A 26450-nucleotide genomic window follows, 5' to 3' on the forward strand; every position below is an offset into this window, starting at 1 on the left:
AAATGTGTAAAATGATCCGTCAGACAAGCTATCCACAACTTATCCAGAAATGGCGAAACAGGCCCTTACTAAGCGATTGTGAAATATGCCCTTAATGTCAAATAAGAATAATTTAAAAAACTAAAAACACGCTTTTAATTACTAACAGCACCAAAAGGCCAAAAATCATTATGACCATGGACATCATCTAGCATTAAAGTGCTCAAAAAGACAAATTCAACGAACCCAACTCGATGAGTTTCCGCAGTTTCGTTTAGGAGTTCCTATAGCCACCTCCTGACTCCATCATTAGGACCCTGGACATTATCTAGCACTTAAAGATCTCGAAAAGACAAATCCAATGAACCCAAACTCGATGGATTCCGCCGTTTCGTTTAGGAATTCCTTTGGCCACCTTCCAGTCCCTTCATCAGACCAGCTGGTACCACAACATTGTATTGTCATCTAATCTACATATAATTGCCAAGTTTCATGATGATACAAGACTTAGAAGTGCGTGTAATTCAGATTCTAAGATTCCATTATATAGTTAGTTACATACACGACGACCTAATAAAAGCGTGTTAAAAACGAAAAAATGGACAGTTACAATATTAAATTACGTGTTAAAAGAAATTTCTGTCATCTTACATATCATTAAAACGCCATTTCACGACGAAAAAAATAAAATAGAATAAACGTGCAGTTGCCGAGAATATTGCCGAGAAAGTTCCCGAGAATATTCTCGGGAACACTGGGAATATAGCCTTTCACTGCAAATAGAGTGTATTGTTTAATATACACTTATCTGTCGACTTAATTTAATGCTATTTTACTTATGAAAGTTTGTTTATTTCCATTTGAAAAACATGATTCTCAACCTTTCTCACTTAGGAGAACGCTCCCGGGAGCGCTCCCGAGAATATTCTCAGTAGGGAGAGCGTTCTCGGGAACGGCACATCAATACCCGCGGGCTGTGGGCCGCGCTCGCTGCCAATGACTACATTGCTACAGAAGCTCTTTTCAACTTCTCATGCTTTAGCGTAATACCTACAATATGTACGGCGTTTGTTCTAATAAGATTGCAACCACACGATTCACATGCACGTGAACATGCAAATGCAAGTTAATTTAGAGCAAAACATTAACTGTCACCATGCCAGTCCACTGGTCTACAGATAGTCTTTTTGCCTGTACATGTTGTCGATATTTCTCCATGTCTCGGCTAGCTTGTAACAACCGAGGGCAAAACTCAGCAATACGCGTCTGAAATGGCTGAATCTGACCATCTGACGTGGCCTGGTCGAATTGTGGACTCGGACTGTGTCCCATAGGATACCTAGACTGAACTTCACAAACATTAGATCAAGGAGACTCTCCCTTTTCTTGTTTTTCGTTTCGCTATTGGCAGAGCAGTTGTGATCACGATGAGGCGTTCACGGTTTGTAGAGGCGGATAAAACTCTCCGCATGATCTCCCGCCATCTTTCCTTGTTGGCAGACTGCCTGGTGTAGTCAGATACGCGGTTACCTACTGCCGATTTTACTCCCTTTTAGTTCCTCTAATATTACGTTAAGCTTTGAAGACGTTTTGTGCCTTCTGAAGTTATACATATACGCGGCGTCGCTCGCCCGCGGGGAGGCCGCGGCCGCTACTACGCACCCCGTTATTTACCCGCAGTCCTCCCGCCTCCCACCTGGCGACACTACTCACTAATAAACTTGTTGTTTACACTTCATTCATAAACCAAGGCATAAAAAGGCAGACCTTTAGAAAAAAAAATCAAAGCAAATGCGCTAGGTATATGAAAATGCAATTTTTAAAATTAGTCGAGCAGCATTAACCTAAACGTATTATTCCTTCCTTGTGCTCGTAGGTGGCAACTAATACCTAACTTACAAACAGTACCTACCTACTTTAAAGTAATAAATAATTTAAGCTACAATGCAAACCGGGACCAAACCTAACCTCATAATACATACGAGTGTTCAAATCATACTTTTTATGTCGAACAATTAGAACTGTTCTCACCACTTTCACCGGTGTCCAGCGTTGTACATTAAAATTATCATTCGAGTATTTGTCATGCACGTTCATAATAATTGAATTAGTGGAGCCGAGGTGTGCGGGCGCAGCCGCCGCGGTTTAATTAAACCTCCCCTCCCCGCCCGCCCCCGCCCCCGCCGCGTGCAGGGTTCATGGCTGCCCCGGGCGCGACCACAAGCGCTGTAACATTAAACGAAAGCCCAAGCCTCAAGTGCCAGATTGGCGTGCAGCTTTGAAAGCTTTCATAACAATAGGTGAAGTTCGCGAGCGGCATGTACCGCTGTTATGTATTTACATATCTACTCAAGTTACGAGTTGGTATAATTCATGATTCTATTAACATTTTACTTACTTTAGTGTAAGTTACCTGCATCCTTAGTTATAATTATATGCAGCGCTTATTGGTACCTACTCATTACCTGATAAAATGTAATATTGTACGAACTAATTTAAACAGCTAGGAAACTCTTTAATTGGCTTAGATTTAATGCTCATCAAACTAACATGAATATTGTAAAACAGCTGTTGAGTTTCTAAATAAATAAATAAATAAATAACAACTAACAACTTTAATCTTCTAAATGCTATAACTTAACATCAAGTCGTATCACAGCCACACAGCGAATCATAATCTATTTTATGATTCATTTCACGCGTTTTATGCATTAAAAAATTTCACGAGTCATATAAATGTAATTGTAATTGTAATCCGTGACGTAATAAAAAGTATCGAAAAACAACGTTGAGGAGGCTTTACGAGTACATCGCAATTAATCGTGCATCAAAGCGATTCAATATAACGATCCAGTTAAATTCGTTGCGCGACCGGTTCGGCCATCCGGCCCGCCGGCCCGCCCGCGCCCGGCTACAAAGCAATCTCTGCACGAGTGACCCACCTCACCACGGGGAACTTGCAATTCCTATGTTCTATCATAATAAGTTTTATTCTAAAATAGCCATTAGAACGGCGGAACGGAAACAAAGTTTGGATAGTAGTTTTGGCACTGTTTTCCGGCATTTGTATGTACGTACACGACCCAAAAGCTTGCTCTACTACTTCAGGACAACATTTCGACTATGGTGCTGAGACAATATAATACAAAAGAAGACGTTCACTTTTTTAATACTATTGTAAATCCAGATTTAAAAGCTAAGTACCTATATGACCTTATTCTACTGGACTAGACAGTGTCAGGATGTCAACAAAATGTAAAACACGCTCTTGATTACAGCGACGCATTAATTTGCAGCGCGGGCGCAGGTGCCGCGCTGACGTCACGTGACGCAACTTTGTGCTTCGCGCAGTAAGGCCAAAGCTCACTAACAGGACCGCAATGACATAATTGTTCTTATGTCTCATTTTAGACACAGGATATGTGAGTAAATTAATTTGCGAACATAGGTACTACCTCCTACATCGTTCCAGCTAATAACGATTTAAGAATAATAAATTAAATGGTGTAATTAATCATGTAATACATAATACATAGGTATCAAATAATTTTTATTTCAACTTTTTGGTTGTAAGAAACAAATATTTTCATGATACACTATTCTAGAGTTCCCCACTTTATTTATTTATTCTAGAAGGCTGCTTGAAGGCTTACAGAAAATCCAACGCGCCAACAAGTTATAGGTACAATCGTGCAAATAATATCAATTAAAAATGTCAATATTGTGTACAATTGTCAAGTAAAACGATAACAAATCAGTCAAATAAAATCAAAAATTAAATACATAAATAATTGTCTTAGAATGTCATATTACCTACATAATAAGAATAAGTATTAAATATTATTATGTCCAGATATTAGTATTAATGTCCATATTATAGAGTTAATAATCTTAGAACACAAAAGACAAACCTACAACGAATTTACTTGTTTCTGTACCCAATGTCCGTAAGAGCACTAATGTAATACCGCACTGTTAATAGAATAACACACAAAAGCTACACAAAACTCATTTAAATTTTAGTTATAGTTTGCCATTCTGTATCCCAGCTTCTACAGTAATCTGTGCAGCGGCTCGACGTCCGTCGTCGGCCATTACGCGCCAAAGCCGCCGCCCGCAAACCGCGCTACGAGCCTACGGGAATGCACAAAAATTGCCCATTGTGCTGCGGCAATCGCTTCGGAAACCGCGGCCGATGGGATCTGCCACTTTACTCCGAACGCTATTACTCCGTGTGTTTTCGTATAAAGCATAATTTCTGTCTTCTAACATTACTGTGTATTTAACTACTAGCTAGCCTATTTCGATTTTTCTAATAACTCACCTCTTCTTCTTTAGGGCATGTTAAAAGTATCTACGTGTACTTAAGTTACAGTTACTTGTGTAAAACACAAGTTCACTTATCGATTACATGTTAGAGTTCGCAGCTCGCGGGTAGTTACCTAGGTCACTGACACGTAGTTTTGAGATAGTTTAATGCTCGTAGCGTCGTAGCTCGTAGTCACTTTTAATATAATTTTGACACTTTTGCCTACGTCTTTATAACGTTTGTTTACAAATTAATACACTTGTTGTTGTCATTGTACAATGTGTCGATGAGAGACAGCAGTTGCCTGCCGACCCTTATGTTGCTGCCGCGATGTGGAGCGCCGATAATAAGCGCGCGGTCGTTCACCGCACGGCGCCCGCGCGGCACACGCGCGGCTCCCGCACGTAAACGCCGAATTAACCAAATCGCAGTCGACTTCCGAGAAACGTTGAGCGTTTGCTCATCAAGAGTACGGTGCGCAGTGAGACTATTGAGAACAAGGCTAAGGCCCTCCACCGTCGTCGTTACAGTAACAATACCAGGAATGCAGTGTTATTCTTACGAGAACTTGACGATAAATGAAATTATCCCATAAACAATTTTAAAATATTATGCAACAAAATAAATATTATCTTGAAATGAAATGTTTGAAATATATAAGGGAGAGTCCGCTAATTTGGACCAGTTTTTTTCAATCCCATTTTACACATAGTTTTCTTTTGTTTTTGCTAATGTCTATGGTATATAATAAAAGAGAAATTATTCAACTTACTATTTCATAAGTATTAATTAACATGATTGTTGTATATTTAGCACAAATCAACAAAATACGAGCTCAGAGTTTCGGTCCAATTTAGCCAACCGGTTCGATAATTTGTACCACAGGATTACTAAATTATATTTCAATAAATTTCAAGACTATAAAAAAACTATGGCAAAATATTATACGATACATTCTTAACAAATTATGAAACGAAAAGGAACAGTAGTTAATACCATAGACAATCGATATTGTTATACACGTTATCACGATTTTGAGTACAAGTTTTGTAATTCCAATTATCGTAACGCACATTTGTACCTAATTTACTTTGCCAGTCTTTTGCTTTCATTTATTGTCAGTCAAACATAACTACACTATTATAACTTCAAAATATGATTTACTAAAAAAAAATTCAAAATCCTTTGGTAAAGTTCCATACAACTTGATGTGGTACAATTTAGCCGACTAGGTGATAGTGCTTTTAAAAAATCGGTAAAAAATATAGCTTATAAATACCGAAAAATGTTTCAAATAATTGAAATCCACACTAATTTACGCTTCTAAATAATATATTAGAAACACCCTGTGATTAAATTTAACAAAATTACAAACAAAACATGCATTGTCAAAAGTTACTTGAAAACAATGAAAAAATACTTTTCAAAATAAAACACACGTGTTTGTTGTCACGACAAAAACCACATGGCCGATATTAATTGAAGTTAGTTGTGTATCGTTGAGTGTTGCAATTACAGACATTCAATAAATACTTTACGAAATATGAGGGTGGTACAATTTACCCGGCGGTACAATATACCGAACTCTCCCCTACATATATACGGTAGAGACGACTAGAGAGTGGACAAGCACAAATGAATGCAAACAAGTCCTTTGTTTGTCTCGCGGGAACCTAATTTTGAAGCCTGACTCTTAAGACAGTTTTCCTCCAAAGCCTATTATTATGATTATTGTCCGTATATAATTTCCGATATTTACTGCATAAACGATAGCTGTCAATTCCGCCGATATAACGGCTTTATAGTCGGCGATAGCGCGCCGGCGCGCGCGCACTTAATCCGCCCGCGACTCCTAATAACTTACAATAACAATTTTATAACTGACGTTCATGGTGTCGAGATGGCATCTGCCACGAGGGATAATGCACCCAATTCGGACAACAGCAGCGTTCAAAATACGCTGTCGCGGCGTGCGAGTGTCAGAGGGCGACAATTTGTGAAGTTGTCTCGTTTGGGACGATATTTATCGCTGCCCAAATAATAATGTTTTTAATATACCGTTTCATTAATTCCAAGAATGAATTACACATTGTGTCCGGGCCTCGTATCAAAGGATACCAATTTCAAGCGTTTGATTCTAAAATCTTATCACGTCATAATAATGTTAGGAGGACCGATTCCAATTTCGAAATGCAATTACTTATCATAGTAGGTAATCATAGCAGATTTTTTTTCAATGTTTTTTAAGTTATAACTTACGAGATTGGTTTCGTTATAAATAATAACAATCTTGAGGGAAAATTGACGATAGTTCCTGAAAACCCTAATGGTGTACCCTAAGGGGACACTGGAATCTGGGACATTATCGAAAAAAGTTGATTATTATCAAAAAATGGAATATGTATAAATGTTTGTGCTCTATTTGGAAACAGGACTTTAGACCTGAAAATTGACATTCGAATCGCGGAAAAAGACACGGCATATTTTGAGTAAAATGTTAGATCAACACACAATAATGTGCATGACTGGTGTCCACAGACGCCGCCGCGAGCGAGAGCGGCAGGAGCGGGCGCTGTCGATGCACTATCGGCTGCGACGGATGTGTCGCGGGATAACATCTCGAAGCTTCCGCCCATTTATCTGCCACGTCTCGGCGGGACCCCCTACATGACCCCCCTCCCCTCTAAGCGCCCCCCGCCGCGTGTCCACATGCAAATCCGCTCCTCCTGGGCCATCAATTAGTATCAAGTCTGCGAGCAGGAGTAGCGCTCGACAACTCTACATACCGACTGTGCACACACCGTTTTCTTGCCAACATTACAATTCATCGACCCATTATCGTTGAACATTCTGAAGCATAAATGACGTGGCATTCGTGATTATAGTGGTCGATGTTACGGTTAACTTGTAACTTTCAATGATGATGACTTTACAATTCTCTATATACGAGTATACTCTACTCGTGATTGTTGCACATGGTAATTACAGTGATCTATAAAACACATGCCGATAAACTTACAATTATTAAAGTTTATTATATTTTATAATGATGCTACCGTTGCTTAATTTTAATTGAACAATTAACACTTATTAAAAACCGTTTAAGTGTATCCACTGACGATACTCGTAGTAAGCAATTTTTAAACTTCGCTGTAGTTTCGTCAAATTAAAAGCTCCAAAGTGACCTGACGAGTAAATATTAGGTCCATTACAAGATATAATGAGACGACAGTGCGCGCCTAATGATCGCGATGTGTAGAGTCGCAGGAAATTGTTTCAATTGCTGACAATTAAAACTTAGAGCCAGTTTTTATTCCCACTGCCATAAACGACGTGATAATAAACTGTGTTGTATAAATATTGCTGTGCTAATGGCTTTAACACGCGTATATGCTATTTACGGTGGGATTCTGGCGCTGCTCGTAATAATGCGGGCTGAATTGCATACATATACGGCGGCCAGCCTTGACTAGTGACGTGCCTTCATAAAGGTTTTTAGAAACCTTTGACACAGACACGCAGCTTTCTAGCGAGCGAGCAGACGCAGCCGGCTGTCACAGACACAATGTCCCGAATTCGTGCGGGCCCTGATTGCGCCACAATAGCGCTCGTTACGCCGCGCCCGCGCCCCCTCCCCCCTCCCCCGGCCCTGTTCTAGACCACGAAAACCATTCTTTACACAATTTTAACACTACTTTTGAAACCTTCATTATTAACATCTTTAGAATAACTGACTTAAACCAGTTAGTAGTAACCGCTTACGCAAAACAATTTAAATGTAGAGCTATTAAAGATTACTCGAACAGATACTACTACTTCCTGACTTATAATGCCACGTAACAATATTGCAAGTGCTGTTGAAATTATGAATTTTGCGGCGAAGAAATTCATTATCATGACAATAAGATTAGGTAACTAATTAAAATTTTGCTAATTCTTAACTGTCACTATTCATGTCTAAAGACCACATGGATAAACATTTAAAATATATATTTTTAGCAGGCTCATTCCATTGTTATAAGGGTGCTAGACTCACTATGGTAGGTAATTAAATTGATTTTTTATTTTCAAAATCAAAAACCATAAAAAGGGTACGATAATAATCACTTTTGAGTTCATGCTTCCCCTGAAATTGAAATCATGAAACGTGATAAAATAGTTTACGTTTACACGTGTTTATTTATTTATTTACGAGTAGTGTTTTTTACGAGTAGGTATGTATCTAAATTAATTTAAGATGTATGTATTTTATTTGGTGATACTATCAAGACGATGTGTTTTTAATCGTAAAGTGTATGAGTCAATTTGAATCAGTAGACCATACAATAAGATTTTTAGAAGACGACACGCCTCTTTATTCGAGATTCACAACATTGCTGAATGCAAAAACGGTAAAATGTTTAAGAGCACGAAGCTCCGGCGCTCGGAGGGCGCGCGGGCGTGGGAACGCGTGCGTCGGCGCACCTGTGCGGCGGCAGGTCCCCGCGACGTATCACATCGCGGATTACTACACATTACCGTACCGTTTACTAAATTAACAACTTTTTGGAAACGATTTTACATAATTTATTTATGTCAGATACATTTTGCATCGAATCTGTCTGACCACGATCACCGAACAAGTCTGATAAAAGGATCCGTTATTTATTATGCTACGATTTACGACTACGAAGTCTAGCCGCTCGCTTGCGTATGCGCCGCACGCGGCCGCGAGCGTGGACGTCACGCGGGCCATCCCGGCCGCCGCGAGGAATGCGCCGCTTCCGATCCCACTGAACTGCTTAAAAACTGGGTTATTATAACTAATAATTTGTGGGTTAAACTTTAATTCTACGTATCAGACTGCAAGACATGCGAGCATTTCACAGAAATGCTGAGTGCATCTACGGCGTAGCACGTGGAACTGATGGCTCTACATTATCTTTAGAATAAGAGCTTTTTATATTCTTATGGTAAATTAAGGATCAAATCTGATAAAGTCGAAGATGACGACGAACATAAGACGTGACATGGTGATAATTACAAGTAGGTAGAATATCTAAGAGCACGGAATGGAATATGTAGAGATGCGAGTGTCGTTCCCGTGGAGCTCGGCGTCGGCGCAGCGACCCGCAGATTCGCGATCCCCGCCCCGCTCGCGCTGCACCGGCGGCCGCGAAGTGCACGGTGCAATAAAAATAAATCAGTGCCTCGGGATTAAAAGGCCGGGGGCGGGGGCGGGGGCGCGGGCGGCAGGGGCGGGGCGGGCGCGCCGGCGGCAGTCGCTCCGAGAGCCCCGCGGCGAGCGCACGCGTGCGCGAGTGAAGTGTGTCGAGTGTGCGAGTGGCCTTCGCTGTGTGTGTGTGCGTGCGGGCCGGGAGCGCGGACGCAGCGAGTCGCGTGGCGGCGGCATGCGGCAGGCGCGCGCGCCGCGGCGCCCCGCGCTGCGCTGACCCGATGCCGGGAGTGCCGAGAGAGCGGCGCGCGCCGCTGCTGCTCGCCCTCGCCCTCGCCTGCCTGCTGCGCGTACGTCCCTCCCTCTGCTGGTGCACCCTCACGGGTCTCGCGCACCACCTACCCTCGTCTACATCTAGAAGGACCAGCCCGGACGACGCTTAAATTACTTTTGAAAACAACCCAAACTCTAAATTTTAAGTAACGCTCTGAAAACCCAACAATCCGTGATGATGGGATACTCCACCTCATTTCATTTAAAATCTCCTCATCTCAAATGTAAAAACGTAACGAGGCACAATTCAAACTCGATTCTCTACAAATCTTATTAGAATTTTCACGAAATCAGTCAACGTAGCTCTACATATTCCAAAACTGTCAATGAAATCTCATTGCTTCACAAATAATTTCTCCACTTCGCTCCGTCTTGGTGGAAACCAGGCCTCGGTCCTATGAGTTGAAGGAAAATCTTTTTGTGACTATGTTTTTGTGTCAAATAAAGATTTTCTATTGCTATTTCTTGGGAAGTAGGTAGTACGGCTGTGTGAGGCTTATTAATTGCCTTCAAGCTTAGAAGCTTATGCATTGATTGATTTCTCATTCTACATTAACTAGAAAACATTTCTGAAAAGTGTCACAGCAGTAATTTCATCAAGCCAATACAAAAAAGCCTAAAAAATACCAATGAATTAGAAGCTCTACATTATCATATAGCTTTTTGTCGTTTTTGTTCAGTATTTATCTATGTGTTTAAATGCGTCTAGTATTCTCTTTTTTAGTAAAAAAACTTCCTTGAGTAGGTACTGTCCCCGCTAGGATTTGAAATATAATCAGACCTTCGTGTTTAGTTCATGGTACCTACATCCTTCAATAATGGATCAATGAAACTTTATTAGTTTTAGTAGAAAAACATTCTAATAGGAACTCTACATGGAAATAAGGCATATCTTGCTTAGGCTATAAGAAATTATCAAAACGGGGATCAAAAATCCTGTGTGAAACGCAAAGGCCTCTAGTTCACAAGTACTAAACAATTTCGTGCGGCCGCGTGGTCGGCCGCCGCGACGTGCGCCGCCTGCCAAGCAGGCCTTCTGAGAAAAACGACTAAGTCAGTAAAGAACGCCGAGACCTCGCCGAATATGTGTAGAGTTGCAAGCCAGGTTCACAAAATTTAACAGCATAAAACCACTGATCAATATTTTCGTTAGCACCAACACTAACCACTTATAAACGAAATTCAAATTCAAAAAGGAAAAAATTTAAAAAGATACCATACATTTTAGAATTATTTCTGTCGTAAAAAATACAGTTTGGTAACTAGTCTGTTATTCAGTAGAAAACTTTTCAGACTGTAATACCTAATACAATATCATTTCATTTACGCTACCATTCTAAAATTGTTATTATTATCAAATTGCTGCGTACAATAGACCAAGTTATGACAAGTTGGATAAAATCTTCCAGACTTGACAAAAGAAAGCCACTTTGTATTCAAATGTGGAACTTAATAGGTGATCTCCGAGATGACTCCGTAAAGTATGTAAAGCCGGGTTGATGGGAGCGCTTATGGGCCACGTTGATGATTCCAATAAGCTCTTAAGATAGTTATTCGGTGAGCTTTCGTGCAGGACGTTGCTGCGTTGTTTCGATTTGGTAAAATAATCACTGAAGCAAAAAGAAGTCCAAGAAAATATTTCTGTTCAAAATGTTGATAGATAAATCATTGTCATTTTATTAACCAACTGAAAGATAGTAATAGTGGTAATAGTTTCATATCAGTTTTCCTATGTTCAGTCAATCTACAATCTTTATTTCATTGAAATCGATTTTTATTTCCTAGTTCTTCTTGTTGCACATTTTATATCAAGCTTTCCAGATTTTATTCACGAACTCTATGTATACATTTAGATATAATAAATACGAGTATGATGGATCCCTACGTTTACATTGAATGCAATTGGGTTTATATTTTCCCCTATCAACTCTAGTACATAACTATTTCTGCCACTTTTCTCGCAGCTTCTTATATCTATGCTTAGAATTAGATTAGAATCAGGATTATTTTATTACAATACAAGTAGGTACTACGTATGCAAAAAGACAAAGACAATCGGGACAATCAATACCTATGCGACGACACTTGCAGCAAGAGACATTTGGGGTACTGGGTGATGATGAGGTAGATACATAATTATGTAGTTGCGGGACAACAAAATTTGTACATTTACCCCCTTACTAATAAAACTTACACGCTTGTTGAACAGTGTTTTAAAGTGACGTTTAGTATGGAAATGTCTTTTTAAAACATTGTTCAACAACTGTGTAACTTTTTATTAGTAAGGGGGTTAATGTTTAGTGGATTATCCAACTGATTCTAGCATCCAGTTAATTCAATATTAAGAGTGTTTAAGTTCATTAAGCAGTGTCCATGTCCAAGCTTATCATATGCTGCAATGTGGACGCAAAGGACGCGCTATCAGGAACTGTGCACTGGCCGGAGTGCCGGCTGCAGGCGGGAGGGTAATGTTTTATTCATCCGTCATGCGCGCGCGACGTGCGCTCTCACGACGCTCACATTCGGCGCCCTTTTGAATAGAAATCACTTACTCTTTTATCTAATACCCGTCCCAATGGAATCAATGAATATGCCCATTTGGAATACATATTTTAATAGAAACGTCTAACTCTGGTATGTACTTCTAACTCCGGTATGTAGGTAGGTGACGATTTCAAAATAATTATCTTATTTGACACTGATAATGATACACTGATGATGATTTTTCTTCTATTACAAAACTACAAGAATAAACGTTAACGTTGACACAGAAGTATCTAATGATTGTATGGTTGCCGTGAAAACATTCAAAGCGTTATGTTTATTTTTTTCACACATTTTCACATGTAATTGTGTCACTTACACAAAATGCATAATTATACTCGTAATATACAATGCCATTCACGGTCACAGTGACAATTTCTCGTTATCAATATGTAGGATAACGACTGAAACATTGTGTAAAAAATATTCAAAAACTAATCGAGCTTACAATTAGTAAGTGAATTTCCGTGACCTAACTATTATTAGTCATTAAAATACATAAATAGTTCTAGAGACTATCAAATCTCGTGTGTTTATCAATAATGATCATACAGACAAAATATTGTTTATATGTACCTATCATAAAACTATGTAGTTTGCTTTTTAATGTCAATTTCAGTTATACCTATGAAAATCAATTATGTGTTACACGCGAAAAGTTATTGATTTCCTATAAAAACTCGCCCACTCCAAGTTTATTTTTGCGACAAAAAGTCTTTATACGAGTAAAGCTCTATAAAATGTATTTCTCCAAGGTCCAGTTTTGAGACCTTTCGCATTTATTTATTAGTATGAATCCTAACCAAGTTACTTACTTTTAATACTTTAGTTTAAGTAGGGTGCCAACTTTTACTTCTATTCAAATCTGGAGATTAATACTTATCCGAATTAGCTATTTATTAATTCAATCATCATTAAAAGGCTCGCGATGAATATCACAAATCAATTTCTCACATTCAAATGTAACTGTAAATTGTTGAATCGAGCAAAGTGCGAAATGGCGCATCCATTAGGAGCCCGCGGGTCAGGTGTAGGTGTCGCGGCCGGTGCTACGAGAGACCGGCTACGCGTGAAATCACTCACCAATTTGTTAACTCGAAAGTTTCTAAAGTCCACAATACCGGTGTTATCGGACCCAAACAAAACGAATAGTGATTAATTCGAGTTACAGTTAGTCTCGGGTCTCGGCTAATGCAATCAATCACCGTAACGGTTAAGCTTTATCTAAAATCGTTTATGTCCGGCCCTTTTCAATGTATCGCATCTGAGAGAACAAAAACCAAATTGAACTGATTTAAATTACTAACAAAAACTAAGTGGAACTGTTACGTCAATTAGAAAAAATATTTTAGGCTTCTCAATAAGTAGATGCTTTGTTTAGTTCCAATGAATGCAATCAAGTATATTCAATGAAAGCTTTAAATTGCTTACCATGTCTAGTTTCTGATGATAGCCCGGTAGTGTGGTGCCTTGTTAAATTGTCTTGAACGAAATGTGTCTCAGGTTCGATAAATCAATCTGTAAAGATATCAACATGAATAAAGATCATGGCAAATTATGATAAAATTCCTTCTAGCTAAAACAAAAAACCTTGTAATATGGTTAATTAAGTTCTGAAATATGAAATTTGTAGGATTTCAAGTATTAGAAACAAAACCATAATAATTTATTTACTATCAAACAATTTAATCTAACAGGCAATCACTGTTATTTGAACGTACCCATATTATTAAATAGACAGAATAGTACTTATTGAGTACCTATTGAGATATAATATAATATTTTTGTTACCTAATTCGTTTAAAAAATGAAGGAATTAAAGGTTTTATTTTATATTCACTGATAAATAATAATTGTGGTTTTGTCTGTTGTGTATAAAAGTTTTATAAAGTGACATTATAAAGTGACATAATTATAAATAGTAATCAATTGCAATTAAAACTTCAAGCACAGCATGACAATAGGTAGTATATCTCCATAGATTACATGTATAATATTATGACTCAAGTAGTTTCATAATGATGCAAGTACACTATGCGGGAAATTGACTGAGACGAAGCATGAGCCCGATCACCGAAGTATAGGCGATGCAAGGAAAAACTAACCAAAGTGCGTGTTTACACTATACGTCTCGATCAATTTCCCGCATAGTGTACTTGCGCCATAAAAGTAGATCGTGAACATACCATTTTTTCCTATTTTTAGATGCACTAAGTCATTAGCTAAAAAATTATGTAATTAGCTTTAAGTCAACTAGTCTAGGTGAAGTAGTAGGAGCAGCTAATACTCGTATCAGGATGAATTCGCTTTTGATAGAGTCATATTCAATTAATCATAACGCCTAAACTATTAGTTGTCTAAAAGCCAAGGTATTGACATCAATTTTTAGGTAATAACTTAGTGCTTCTAAAAAATGAGGAAAAAGGTATGTTCCCGGTGTAGTTTTTTTTGTAAAATTGAAAAATTTTTACTTAATTTTTTACGTTTCAAGTGTTTCTTAAAGATTTTAATGGGTACTTTTGATAACATTTTTGAGGTCTACTTATTGCTTAATCTTTTAACTGTGGAACAAATTCACTTTTATGCTTATATTAGGTCCCGTACATCAGTAAATATTGCTAAATAAATGAATCCACCGGGCCGGACCTCGAAACCCAAAAAATTAAAATAGCTGCAAATTTTTAATAGCAGGGATAAAATGTATTGTTACTGTGGATTTGTGGATAAAATTGATCATATTACTGCACCTTAACGGGTCGGACACCGGTTACCAGACACACTGTAGGTATATGCAAACCATACGAAGCCTTATAAAAAGAATAATCTATACTAATTGGTATACAAAATCACCGTGTTATTTTTTAAATCAAGCAAAGGTCATCCCCCTTTCCCTTGAGTTTCAGTAAAGATATTATATGGCACTTTATTGAAACCTGACGCGGACTTCTTGATCAAAATTGTTTGTTTCCTAAATAAATAAATATTCACGAACACTAAATGGATAATAATCCACACATTTTAGAAAAAAATCCATGTTAACAATAAATTATTTCTATAAAGAATGTATGGTTTTTTACATGAGTATTTTGAGATAACAAAAATCGTGTGTAAGATGTCGCAATTCATTATTATTGACTAGTTAGCTTTCGCCTACGGCTTCTCCTGCGTGAAATTAAAGACACAGATCATAATAAATTACAGCCAATACATATAAATTATTCTGATGTATAAACAATAATACTGCAGACTGTATCCATTAGTAGACAGCAATCAAACGCCCTTTAAGCTCAGAACTTCCGAAGTTCAATAAACTGTGAGCACATCATTAGATGCTTTAACCAAAATCGCAAAAGTGCCGTAGACAAAAACAAAACAATAATACCGTAAAGTTTCATCAAAATCTGTTCAGTAGTTTTGGCGTGAATTATAGTAACCAACATAAATCCTTGCAAACTTTTCCATTTTTAATATTAGTAGGATTAAATAAGTATTGGTCGGCCTCAACGAAAGTAAGTACATAATTTTTATACACCTATTCCTATTAAGTTTTTATTTAATAAACATCAGCTGTATTGGTGCATTTATGTGCCGCACCCTTCCGTCAGTAAAATACCTGCGACCAATTTGTGCAGTATGAAATAGATTGTCAATTCAATTCCAAGTAAATCCATTTCCATTAGGTACTTAAAAACCGTTTAAAATGTGCGTTTACCTAAGTTGTTACTTTAACTAATCTAAGATGAACATAAATGTTTTGGCTTTGAAGCTATTAATTATTTTGTTAAAATGAAACTGATTTATTTGCAGAATGTGGTAGATGTTACATAAAATATGATAGAACAGACACAATCACCAGATTTGGACAAGCTATAATAAAAACGGCGTTACTTAATGATAATAAAATTTAAAATAACAACTGTACATAAAGAGCAATAAAGAATTTGAATTTGAATATTTACCTATATTACAAGTAGGTTTCAGTCTTTTATGCATAAAATTGTGTATTTATCTAGCAGAATTTAAAATTTCAGATAAAATACGCACGTTTCAGCATGTTTTCCATGTTTGTATATTTGCCTTAATTTCGTAGTACGAGTAACAGCGTGCGCGTGCGCCGCTGGGCGTGGCGCGCGGTGGGCGGGGCGCCGCCTCCCAGCGCCCGCCCCGCCCCGCCCCGCCCCGCGCCCCGCGACGGGACACAGCGCGTTTGTTATGATTAGGATCTAATCGCTGCGGTGCGCGATCTCCGTGCGATCGCTGTCACAACAACGGTTATTACCCCACTTTGTTGTTCCACAATGCTTACTTTGTTCGCTTGCTGACGTGATCTTTGTTTAGATCGGCAGAAAGATATTGTTACGATTTGATAATAGGCATTTAACTTTCGCCAAGTAAGACAATTTCGTGTCCAACCAATTTCTTAATAACTTAATACCTATGTATTGTAATAATTAGCATTTCGATAAAAGGCGTATTTTTCAAGAACGAGGCTATGGATTAGGTACTAATTAATGACGTATTGCTGAAACTGAGATTAAAGGCTTAATTTGTAAGTCGATGTAATTAAAGTTTTAAAAATTGCCTCGTACGAGACTACATGACAATTGTTAACGAGTATAATAACAACGGATAAGAATGACATTTTGCGTACCTACTTATTTATTTTGAGTTGCGTTACTTTTTTCAGTTAAGTTCAGAACCATAATCCGTCTAGCATTTTTTGCGACAGAGAGAGAATAGAAGTCAAACAGAGAATATCAAATACAATATAGTGTTTTGTAAAACATGTAAGTTGGGCAAGTCATTGGTCTGGTTCTTCTAGTTACATTTATTTTATTTCTTTATTATTTTGCAAAATTCTAAGGCTGAGTTGCACCACCTAACTTTAACGGTAACTATGACGATAACCGGTGCATTTTGTATGGAGTTTGACAGATTTTTGACGTTTGTCAAAGCTAAAATAAGATGGTGCAACCCTGCTTTATATTTTTTTTTATCCACAACGAGGAAGCTCTTGGCCTGTATCTCACCTGATGGTAAGTGATGCTCTGGCCGAAGGTGGAAGCGAGCTTCACCCGGAATCCTCAACCACGGAGGAACTGGCTATCTTAGCTTTAACTGCCGGAACACAACAATGCTGTAACTAAAAACTTTATTCATAACTATGCATCCTCTAATACCGAAACAAAAAGCAAGCAAGCATTTTGATTTCATTGATCTCGGTTGATAGGATAAATTGATTCTCATCCTGTATTTTTGGTTTGCGCAGTGCGCGGCGGGGGCGGGCGTGTTCGAGCTGCAGATCCTCGAGTTTTCAAACTACCGCCTAGAGCTGGCGTCGGGCGCGTGCTGCGGCGGCGGGGGCGGCGGCGGGGGCGGGGGCGCGCGGGGGGCGGGCGCGTGCGCGCAGCCGTGCCGCACGCGCTTCGCGCTGTGCCTGAAGGAGTACCAGTCGGCGGCCGCGCCCGGCGCCTGCTCCTTCGGCCGCGCCGCCTCGCCCGTGCTCGGGACCGACTCCTTCACGCTGGCCGAGCCGCTCTACACGTTGGCGCTTAATTTCTCCTTTCGCTGGACGGTGAGTCTCTCTTACACCGTATCCTAAGCAGCTGAAATTCTTTCACTAACCGCTTTATTTTGCATTCTACTAGACGGTGCACCTTTCAGTTTTTAGCTTTGCTTAGATCTCGTGCAGATTTCTCTTGTATACTCTTGATACATAATTAAGTTATTCATTTGCTTGTCACAGTTATTATTTAAGTAGTTTATTTTGTTTGAATACCGGTTGTGTGATTTGCATTTAATCAGCATAGAATTCTTCTTATAACAAAATAATATAATTAAATTAAACGCAAAGTGTAAGTAAAATGCTAATTTAAATTATTGTTTTCCACTTGCAGAGGTCATTTACATTGATTCTACAAGCTTACGATGACAGTGAATACACGGATCCTGGTGAGTTGTTTTTATTGAAAGTTACTTTTACATACATTTTTTTGCCCCTTTGACTGTTTTTTACGAGATTGTAATAATATATAGAATCCATTATTGGCTGTAAGAACAAAAATACCTGTTTGTATTATTATTATAAAGAGCTGTGGTTTTCTGAATAAAGAAAAATAAAAATAAAATAAATTAAATAAAATAGTTTTGAATGAGAACCTATCGTTAAACTGACGTCGGCTATATCCAGAAATCGCAATGGTCCAGCACGTGTTCGTGTTGCAGAGGCGGGGCTGATCGAGGAGGCGTGGTGGTCGGGCATCGTGGAGCCGGGCGCGGAGTGGCACGCGCTGCGGCACGCGGGCGCGGCGGCGGCGCTGGCCTACCGCGTGCGCGTGCTGTGCCTGCCCAACTACTACAACGCCACCTGCACCACCTTCTGCCGCCCGCGCGACGACAAGTTCGGCCACTACGCCTGCTCCGCCGCCGGCGACAAGCAGTGCCTGCCCGGCTGGCAGGGCGACAACTGCGAGAAGCGTGAGTACCGCGCCTCTCCCTCCGATCATCCCTCAGTTGTAAGTCCGATGAATGAAGGGTGCATGGCCCCAGATCGATAACGTTGCTGTTTCTTTTTCCAGCTGTATGTAAAGAAGGCTGTCATCCAATTCACGGCCGCTGCGATAACCCTGGTGAATGCGTGTAAGTGTCTTGGATCTAAATTATCCTTGTTATTTTTTATTTCTTCGTATCGTTATGCTTCGTTTACTGAATTCCATAATGATTTTCAGTTGTCGACCGGGTTGGCGAGGAGACTTGTGTGCGCAGTGTCAGCCGTATCCCGGCTGCAAGCATGGGTTTTGTAACGGCTCTCCCTGGGACTGCACCTGCGACACCAACTGGGGAGGCATACTTTGCGATCAAGGTCAGTATTAGTATTAGTTCAGACTGAGTTTTAGCATTCTACAGGAAATTGTTTAGAGATTAGAAATCCATTTGAGTTATTTATCTCTCAGACTTAAACTACTGCGGGACACACGAACCTTGCCAACACGGAGGAACTTGCGAGAACACAGCCCCCGACCAGTACCTTTGTACGTGCGCTGAAGGTTTTTCTGGAGTGGATTGCGAGCGAGTGGATAACCCGTGCGCGCCGCAGCCGTGCGCACACGGCACGTGCTCGCTGTCGAGCGCGCCGCGCGGCTTCGCGTGCGCGTGCGACGCGGGCTGGACTGGCGCGCTGTGCGACGCCGACATCGACGACTGCGCCTCCGCGCCCTGCCAGCACGCCGCCACGTGCAAGGATCGCGTCAATGGTTTTGCGTGCGAATGTGCAGCGGGATGGACGGGACCCACCTGTGATGAAGGTGAGGATGTTCATTAGATCTCTTAAGCAATATAAAATACATAGATAATTCTATGCACAACCTCAATAAGTATCTTGTTACTCAGTGTATATCATTTAGGTAGTCCTGGGTTTGTTCTTCTGAACCGTAAGTCGTGACACCACTCAGATTTGATTGTACCGGCAGACGTGGACGAGTGCGCCGAGCCCGGGGCGACGGAGGGCGCGCTGGGCCCGTGCGTGAACGCGGCCGCGTGCAACAACACGGCGGGCGGCTACGCGTGCAGCTGCCTGGCGGGCTGGACGGGCCGCGACTGCGAGACCAACGTGGACGACTGCACGGGCCAGTGCCTGCACGGCGCCACGTGCATCGACCTCGTGGACGACTTCCACTGCGCCTGCGCCGCGGGCTACGCCGGCCGCACGTGCGCGCGCGACATCGACGACTGCGCGTCGCGGCCCTGCCGCAACGGCGGCGAGTGCGTCGACCTCCTGGACGCGTACCGATGCATCTGCCCTGTTGGCTTCTCTGGCACTGATTGCGAGGTTAACCTCACAATGATTTTTGTTATAAATCCTCTAACCCTTTTAACTTTATTCTAATCTTCATACACTGACACATTCATGGTCTTTTCTAAGTCTAATACTAATATTTCATGTGATATCAATGTTTCTAGTTTTTTAGGATTGATGTAACGCCTACTCGTAGTTCTGGTTTGGAAATGGGCATAGGCACTAACCCCACTAACACCACTTCTGCTTTTAGCTGACCTCCTGTTACGGACGATACTGCCCCGTAAGTATTACGTGTTGCTTTTATAACATCGTTCGCAATTTTTACTCTTTTTTGTTGAAATCAAAATGTTTAGTAAGTACCTAAGTATAACACATAACAGCAGTGTAACAATGAGGCCAACCACAGGACGACCGGGACCACTGCGCGGAGTCGCCGTGCGCGAACGGCGCCGCGTGCTACACGGCGCAGAGCGACTACTACTGCCACTGCGCGCCCGGCTGGACCGGCAAGAACTGCACGCAGCGCGTCGCCAGGGACCGTGAGTCACGCCCGCTCTTTACACGACGAGCTCGAGCTGCCGTCGATGCTCGTGCCTACAGCAACATACCGATGATTTCGAACCTACACTGGCACGATCTTAAGTAATGCCTTGTTCTATTAAAATAAAGTGTGACATATCCAGCCTAGGCTTTCTTCCTTAATCGTTTTCTTGTGTGTACCTACGAGTACTCGTCTTGTATTTTCACCGTCCACCAAGAGATGGTTAGTCTTAGGTCAAAGCAAAATAATACATAGGAACTCTCTGAAAGTTAAGTACTCATGTAAGCCTATCCCTAGTAGTTCTATCTCATGCTAAGTGTGCCGTTTTGGTGTGTAGAGGAGAGCCCCACGTGCGCTTGCGTGCGGCCGGGGGCCGCTTGCGTCTGCGCCGACAGTGAGTACTGCCCCTCCCGCCCCCACCCGCCACGCAGCGTAATACAATCAAGTTCAACGGCTTCTACTTAGCTAAAATCAATATTTGTTATGGTCGATCGATATTCTGATTTGCACTAAAGGATTTGCTTTATTAACTGTCTTTTTGATACTAAATCTGAACTGATGCGTACATAATGTGGACTTACGTAGCGTCGAGGCTGGTGTGTTATTATCTTCTTCTCTCTTGTGCAGGTGTAGACGACTGCACCTCTAATGGCTGCGGCCCCGGCGGCACCTGCGTCGACGCGGGTGGCGTGAGGCGGTGCGCGTGCAGAGCTGGATGGACTGGGTCTCGCTGCGAAAACGGTAACTGCCCCTCCCTTTCAATTTAATTATCATTATTGTTACATTTATCAAGTCTTAGTCACTAAATACGTACGGCGGCAGCGATAGTCTCAAAAAAAACCAATTTACTTTAAACTAATTTAATTAAAGATATAGAAATTACAATTACAAATTAATTATAACTAGAGCGATTGACCAAGTTCGATGTTGGAACCAAAGTGATCGATGTGGCGGTGGCGCGATGGGACGCGGCGGCTCGGTGCATCACGTTCTGCCGACGCAGCTCCTCGTGTCGCCGATTGACGCAATTACTTGTTTAGCCAAAATCTAGGTTGGTACTTCGTAGGCGTTTCCCTTAGAGTGGCAGGGTGTAACACCTCCCCCCGAAGATCAGCAACTATTGGAGAATTTTCTTCGAGAATGTTGCTGTAGTGAGACTGGATACATCTCGTTGCTTATCTGAGATTTCTGCATAGGTTTCTTGAGGGCTTGACGTATTCACTTGACGTTTGATGTAGTGACGTCGAATTAATAAGCCAATAACGAGTGCGCCTGCACTTAACAGTACTACGTATAAGGGTATCGTAGTATGGTAAAGGCTAGCTTCCACAGATTTGCTTATCTCTACTGGATGCTGCAGAGATATCTTCGTGTTACTTGCGTGTAGATTTTCTAAGTTGATTGAGTTCAATTTTATGAGTGATCTCGGTGCGGTGCGGTGTGAATTAATTATTCATAATAACCGGCGATTATTCACATAATTATTCATAATTTATCACTTTTACCGTAACTTAAACATTTTTATTTAGGAAAATAATATTTGTATTGAAAAGAGTAAGTAGGTACAGCAAATTATTGAGCTATCTATCTAGAAAAATGTAGTGATAGGTACCTGACACGTGCGCCGCGCGCGTTGCGCCCGTGGCCGCGTGCTCGCCCGCCTGCCCGCCGCCCGCCGCCTGCGCGCCCACCGCCGACCGCGGCTCGCGCTGCGTATGCCCGCCTCCGCCTGCGCGTTCCTCTCGAAGATGTTTAGAACGTAAGTAATAAAATTTATATAATTTTTTTTTATAGAAAATAATTATGACTCAGTCCTTAAGTCAACTCGGTTTTGACGAAATGCTATCGTCCATGTATCAATTGACCGTTTCATCACCTCATAAATGTTTGTCCAGTGGTAGCGGGCCTGGGCGTGGAAGGTTTCCCGGGCGAGGGCGACGGCGAGGGCGAGGGGGAGGGCGCGGGCGCGGCGGGCGGGCCCGACGCCTGCAGCGCCGCCAACGGCACGTGGTGGTGGGGCTGCAACGCGTGCTGGTGCGCCGGCGGCGCGCCCGCCTGCACGCGGCTGTGGTGCGGTCTGCCGGACTGCCTCGCCGCCAGCGCGCAGCCGTGCCGGACCGACGAGGTACACGCCCGAATGCAGCGTCTTTACCTTATCGGCCCGCCGAGAGGGTCGTCCTAGCGTTCGTAATGACATCTTTCGTCGCCCGTTCAGGTATGCGTCCCGACGGCCCCGTCGCTGTGCCTGCGGCCGCCGTGCACGCCGCTGGGCGAGTGCCGGCGCGTGGCGGGGCGGCGCGTGGAGCCGCCCGCGTTGCCCGCGCCCGCCTCGTGCTGGCCGTCGTCGCGCGCGCCGGGGCGGGGCTGGGCGCGGCGCCGCGGCGGCCGCCGGACGAGCTGCCGCGCGCGCACTCGCTGTACAAGGCGCAGAACGCGGACGCGCGCAACGACACGCCGCCGCGCGACAAGGAGCTGACGAAGCGCGCGCTGCCGCCGCCCGAGCCGCCGCCCGCGCGCCACCCGCCGCCCGAGCGCCTCACCGTCCTCGTCTAGCGCCGCACTCGAGCTCGTTTCAACACACGACTGCGAAACTGAAATAACGATGTTACTCGGGACTTTGATCGACTTACAATCATCGTCGAGACGGTTTAATAATTTTAATAAATTAATTTGCTTTACCTACATGGTAAAAATCATCATACCTATCTAAGCAATAATTAAGTATTTCTTTAAATACTTATTTTATTCCAAGATGAAAATTATTACATAATTACATGAAGTGAAGTGCTTAAAAATCACAATGTTATTAAATTGTAGGTTAAGCGATTGTAACGATCTGTGTTGCCCGAAGACAGTGCCGTGCCCCGGCGGCGCCTGCGCCGCGTGTGATACTAGTGCAGTAGGAAGTTACGCGCCAACGGACGCCGCTATTTATTCTATTCTCTAGAACGATGTGTCCCGTTTTTGTAAATATGTATTTTTGTAAATAATGTTAAAGAGTGTATTTTTGTATGTTTTATTGAAAGATTATTTTGGGACGTGATTTTGTACTTTAGTTATTTGTAAAGGTTGTAAAGTTGAATAAAAATGAGATCGTTTTAATAAAACGCTGCCAAGCTTACAACATGTTTTATTTACAATTATTTCCATCTAGGTACTGCTCGGGTTTTAAAATTATCATTAATTGAATAAAATAATGAACGACAAAATCTTTAGTAAAGTTGTCAGCCAATCAAGGGTGAACTCCGGTCCAATAACTTGGAAGTATTTAGTTATTCCTCTGTCTGTCTGATCCATGTTGGCAAAATGCCATTAAAATCAGTTAAGCAATTTTTAGTGATGAGGAAATAGATAGACTAACTTATCTTGCATTGCAATACTTCTGTATAGAAAACACATGACTGTATAATCGATTTATAATTATGTACAGTACAATCAAAAAATTGTAAAGATGTTAAATTAGTCGAAAACAAAACAAAATTACCTACTATTGTAATAAACTTTTCCGTCAGAGACAAAAACATTCAAATCTAAAACCAAAGCAATGTGATTCAGTGTGCGGTGTTCGAGTTTGGGCTGTAAAATGTTATTAAATTGCCATTTATTGCAACTCCTAAGCCAGAAAATAATAATTTAGAGACATTTTTTTTCCTTTTATGCCAGTTAGCATCACTGCTCCGCACCGACCGCGCGTCGCTCGTGGGCGCCGACTTTTCTTGTCGCTACCCGCTTGTGCATATTGTTAGTGACGCGTACTTTAATAAAATTATCTCCGATCTTCCCGCTTTTGTGTGTTCTATACTTTCTTCGCTGTGAACCATCGCTTCACCTTCTTCTTCTTGTGCTATAGACATGACGCGTGGTGTGTGTGTGTTACCTTCGTTTGTGTGGAAATAAATGCACGGATTTGGAACTGCGGTATAATTCTTCGCATTAGGTAAGTACCACATACTCTCAACACAATACAATATAAAAGCTACAAAATTGAGTTAGCCACATCATTTTATTATTTTGTTTGATTTAAATGATTTTAATTATTTAATTTATTTATTCTAATTATTATTGAAATTTTATTGTCCCGAAGCAGTGGTAGGGTTAAAATTGGGACGTGTAAAATTGATTTTAAAAGCCTATTTGCAAAAATAAATGAGTTTTATGAGAGTATAAAGGTAGCAGGGAAGCGCTGGACGCAGGCCGCTACCAATCGATCAACATGGAAAGCATTGGGGGAGGCCTATGTTCAGCAGTGGACGTCCTGTGGCTGAAATGATGATGATGATGATGATGAAGGTTAGGAGGTCAGCGTCAAACTTTCCTATGGACGATGGAAGCCTTTTTCGATTTAGTAAAACTGCATTTCAGAATAAAACCTTGTTTAAAAAAAAAATATTATAATTAAATAAACGCATAATAATCAATTTTATATAAAGTAGAAATAATAATGTCGGCTGTTTGGTGTAGTGGTTCAGAATTGACTACTATGCCGAGAGGTCCCGAGTTCGATTCCCGGCCGGGCAGAAATTGAAATGATGCTATTTCTGTGACGGGTCTGGGTGTTATTATGTATAATGGTACAGACCTATTTAATAAAAAGTATTTAGGATATCTGTTAGCTAGCACCCATAAACTACCTCAAAATTAAATGATAGTCCATCTAAATATTTTACCTATAAATAAAAACTTAATCAATATAAAGGTTTGTAAAAGTTGCATAAAAGTGTTAAACAAAACAAAAACAATAAAATTTAAAACAAAAATATTTTTCCCTTTTCTGATACTTGTTTATCCAGGCAGCAGGCGCTGCGGCAGCCGGTGAGTCGGGTGAGTATTATACAATAGTAAAGTAATCGTATTATTGGCATGCAGGTGCCGGTTGCAGCCAGTATCGTGTCCGGAAGCGGTCATAATTTAATATTTCGAAGCCGTTAAATTCGAAAACCGGTCAAAATTAACCAATTAGGACCCTCAAAACTACCTCAATTTACACTGTTAAGTTTCTCAAATAAAGTTCTTGCAAAAACCTATCGAATCGCCAAAATTATTTTTTGGCCCAGCGAAAAAGTCTACCTGCCTAGACACAAAAGGGTGGGTGGGAGGGCGAATTTTTGAATTTTATGACGTCGGATCCCTACAAATGGGGTGTCTATGGATAGGGCTCACGGAGACGAATCCGAAAAGCTAATAAACGTTGGGGGTGTCCCTAGAAAATTTTGAAGTTAACGCCCAAAAACAGTTTCCGTCATAGTAATTTCAGATTTTTTAAGTTAGGTTCTGAAACGAACCTAACCGGTTTTCAGAATGTCCTCAGGAACCTAACCGTAATTTTTCAGGAATTTTCAGTTACCGGTTTTTTGAAACCTAACCGGTTTTTGTTAGGTTCTGAAACGAACCTAACNAGGGTGTAACACACTACATAACATCCTCAATATATTTTCAGAAATAAACGAGTGTGCTAGAAACCCTTGCCGAAACAACGGTACGTGTGTTGCTGGACTCGCAGATTTTACTTGTGTCTGTCCTAGTGGTTGGACAGGTGAGTTTGACCTTATTTAAGTTTCAATTTACATTAGAACTTGACTCTGAATTCCTTTTATACAAAATCAATATGTTGGAGATCTTGAATTTTTTGTTTCGTTATTTGCAGGTAAAACTTGCACCGTGCGAACGGAGACCGACCGATGTCCTGAAAACTCGTGTGCAAACGGCGGAACTTGCGTGAGGGAAGCGAACGGGTGGCGCTGCATCTGCCTGGCCGGCTGGGCGGGCGCGGCGTGCGAGGCGAGCGCGCTGG

At 41.2% G+C, this 26450-nt stretch overlaps 1 protein-coding gene across 1 annotated transcript; it reads left to right on the plus strand.

The window, feature by feature from the left end:
* The first annotated feature begins 9548 nt into the window (after positions 1-9548).
* Positions 9549-23780, plus strand: Ser (protein serrate). Its single transcript, XM_028318149.1, is given in 16 exon segments — positions 9549-9793; positions 17590-17895; positions 18218-18272; positions 18546-18797; positions 18899-18959; positions 19049-19182; positions 19274-19624; positions 19790-20148; positions 20525-20657; positions 20997-21053; positions 21287-21400; positions 21580-21683; positions 22268-22418; positions 22555-22784; positions 22875-23021; positions 23024-23780. Coding segments are annotated over 16 exon segments (2712 nt in total). The 5' UTR covers positions 9549-9724; the 3' UTR covers positions 23213-23780.
* The last annotated feature ends 2670 nt before the right edge of the window (positions 23781-26450 follow it).

This window comes from Ostrinia furnacalis, unplaced genomic scaffold, assembly GCF_004193835.3.
Source record: "Ostrinia furnacalis isolate ACB-3 unplaced genomic scaffold, ASM419383v2 OfSCF6686, whole genome shotgun sequence".
In the NCBI taxonomy this organism is placed as follows: domain Eukaryota; kingdom Metazoa; phylum Arthropoda; class Insecta; order Lepidoptera; family Crambidae; genus Ostrinia; species Ostrinia furnacalis.